Genomic DNA, 869 nt, shown 5'->3' on the forward strand with positions numbered 1-869 from the left:
GGGGGGGGGTGGGTAAATTTAAGGGAGAACGGACAAGTCCGTAGCCCTGTTTGTTTTTTCAGGCGATGTAGATATAGTTTCATACATATTGGGGTCCAGTGCCAGGCATAGTTTAAAATACAATCATGTCATGACTCACGAGTTCAATTTTGCCCTGACATTTTTTTTAAACAAACTATAAATTAAAAAATCAAATATTATGTGTATGTATTTGTATATTTATATTTTCACAAGTGTAACACAGCCTTGTGAAAATAAGTGTAACACATAGCCTTCTGTGTCTAATTTTCAGACGGCTATGTGTAACAATGCAAACATTTTTATATTTATGCTAGTAGTAGTCATACGGTAATTAGGCTGTACACTCACCGTGACACCCATTACACCGATATACCACCAGAACAATGGCAGCTTCGCCCCTACCACTTCGCTCAGAACGGTCCGCAATTACAGGACCTTTACCTCCAGGCTTTCTAATTTTGGATGCACCACAAGTCAGTGGACGTGGAGACGGAGTACATACTGGGCAACATGCACGGCAAGCCCACACGCGCACACAAGCACGGACTGAGAAAGTTCGGTGTCTGCAGATAGGCGTGCAGAATGCGGTTTTGAATGAGAATAAGGTGTGTAGTCTTCGACTGTTTGTAAAAGTCTTTGTGCGCTGTTGCCTGGACTTTTATGCATTTTATGTCAATATGTAAATGTAAATGTATATATACATTTAAGTTGACAAATAAATTTTCATGCATATATACATTTACATACATTTACATATTTACATTTACACACAAACATTATATATATAAATATTTATATATATTTATATATATATAGATATGATATATATAAATATATTCATATATATA

General features: G+C 36.0%; 1 protein-coding gene across 1 annotated transcript; it reads left to right on the forward strand.

The window, feature by feature from the left end:
• Positions 1-404: 404 nt before the first annotated feature.
• SARC_17514 (hypothetical protein) lies at positions 405-626 on the forward strand (the record flags this gene model as incomplete). Its single annotated transcript, XM_014288394.1, has 1 exon — positions 405-626. A coding segment is annotated over one exon (222 nt), but the record flags the coding sequence as incomplete, so codon positions are not given.
• Positions 627-869: the final 243 nt, after the last annotated feature.

Source organism: Sphaeroforma arctica (genome assembly GCF_001186125.1).
Source record: "Sphaeroforma arctica JP610 unplaced genomic scaffold supercont1.11047, whole genome shotgun sequence".
Taxonomy (NCBI): domain Eukaryota; class Ichthyosporea; order Ichthyophonida; genus Sphaeroforma; species Sphaeroforma arctica.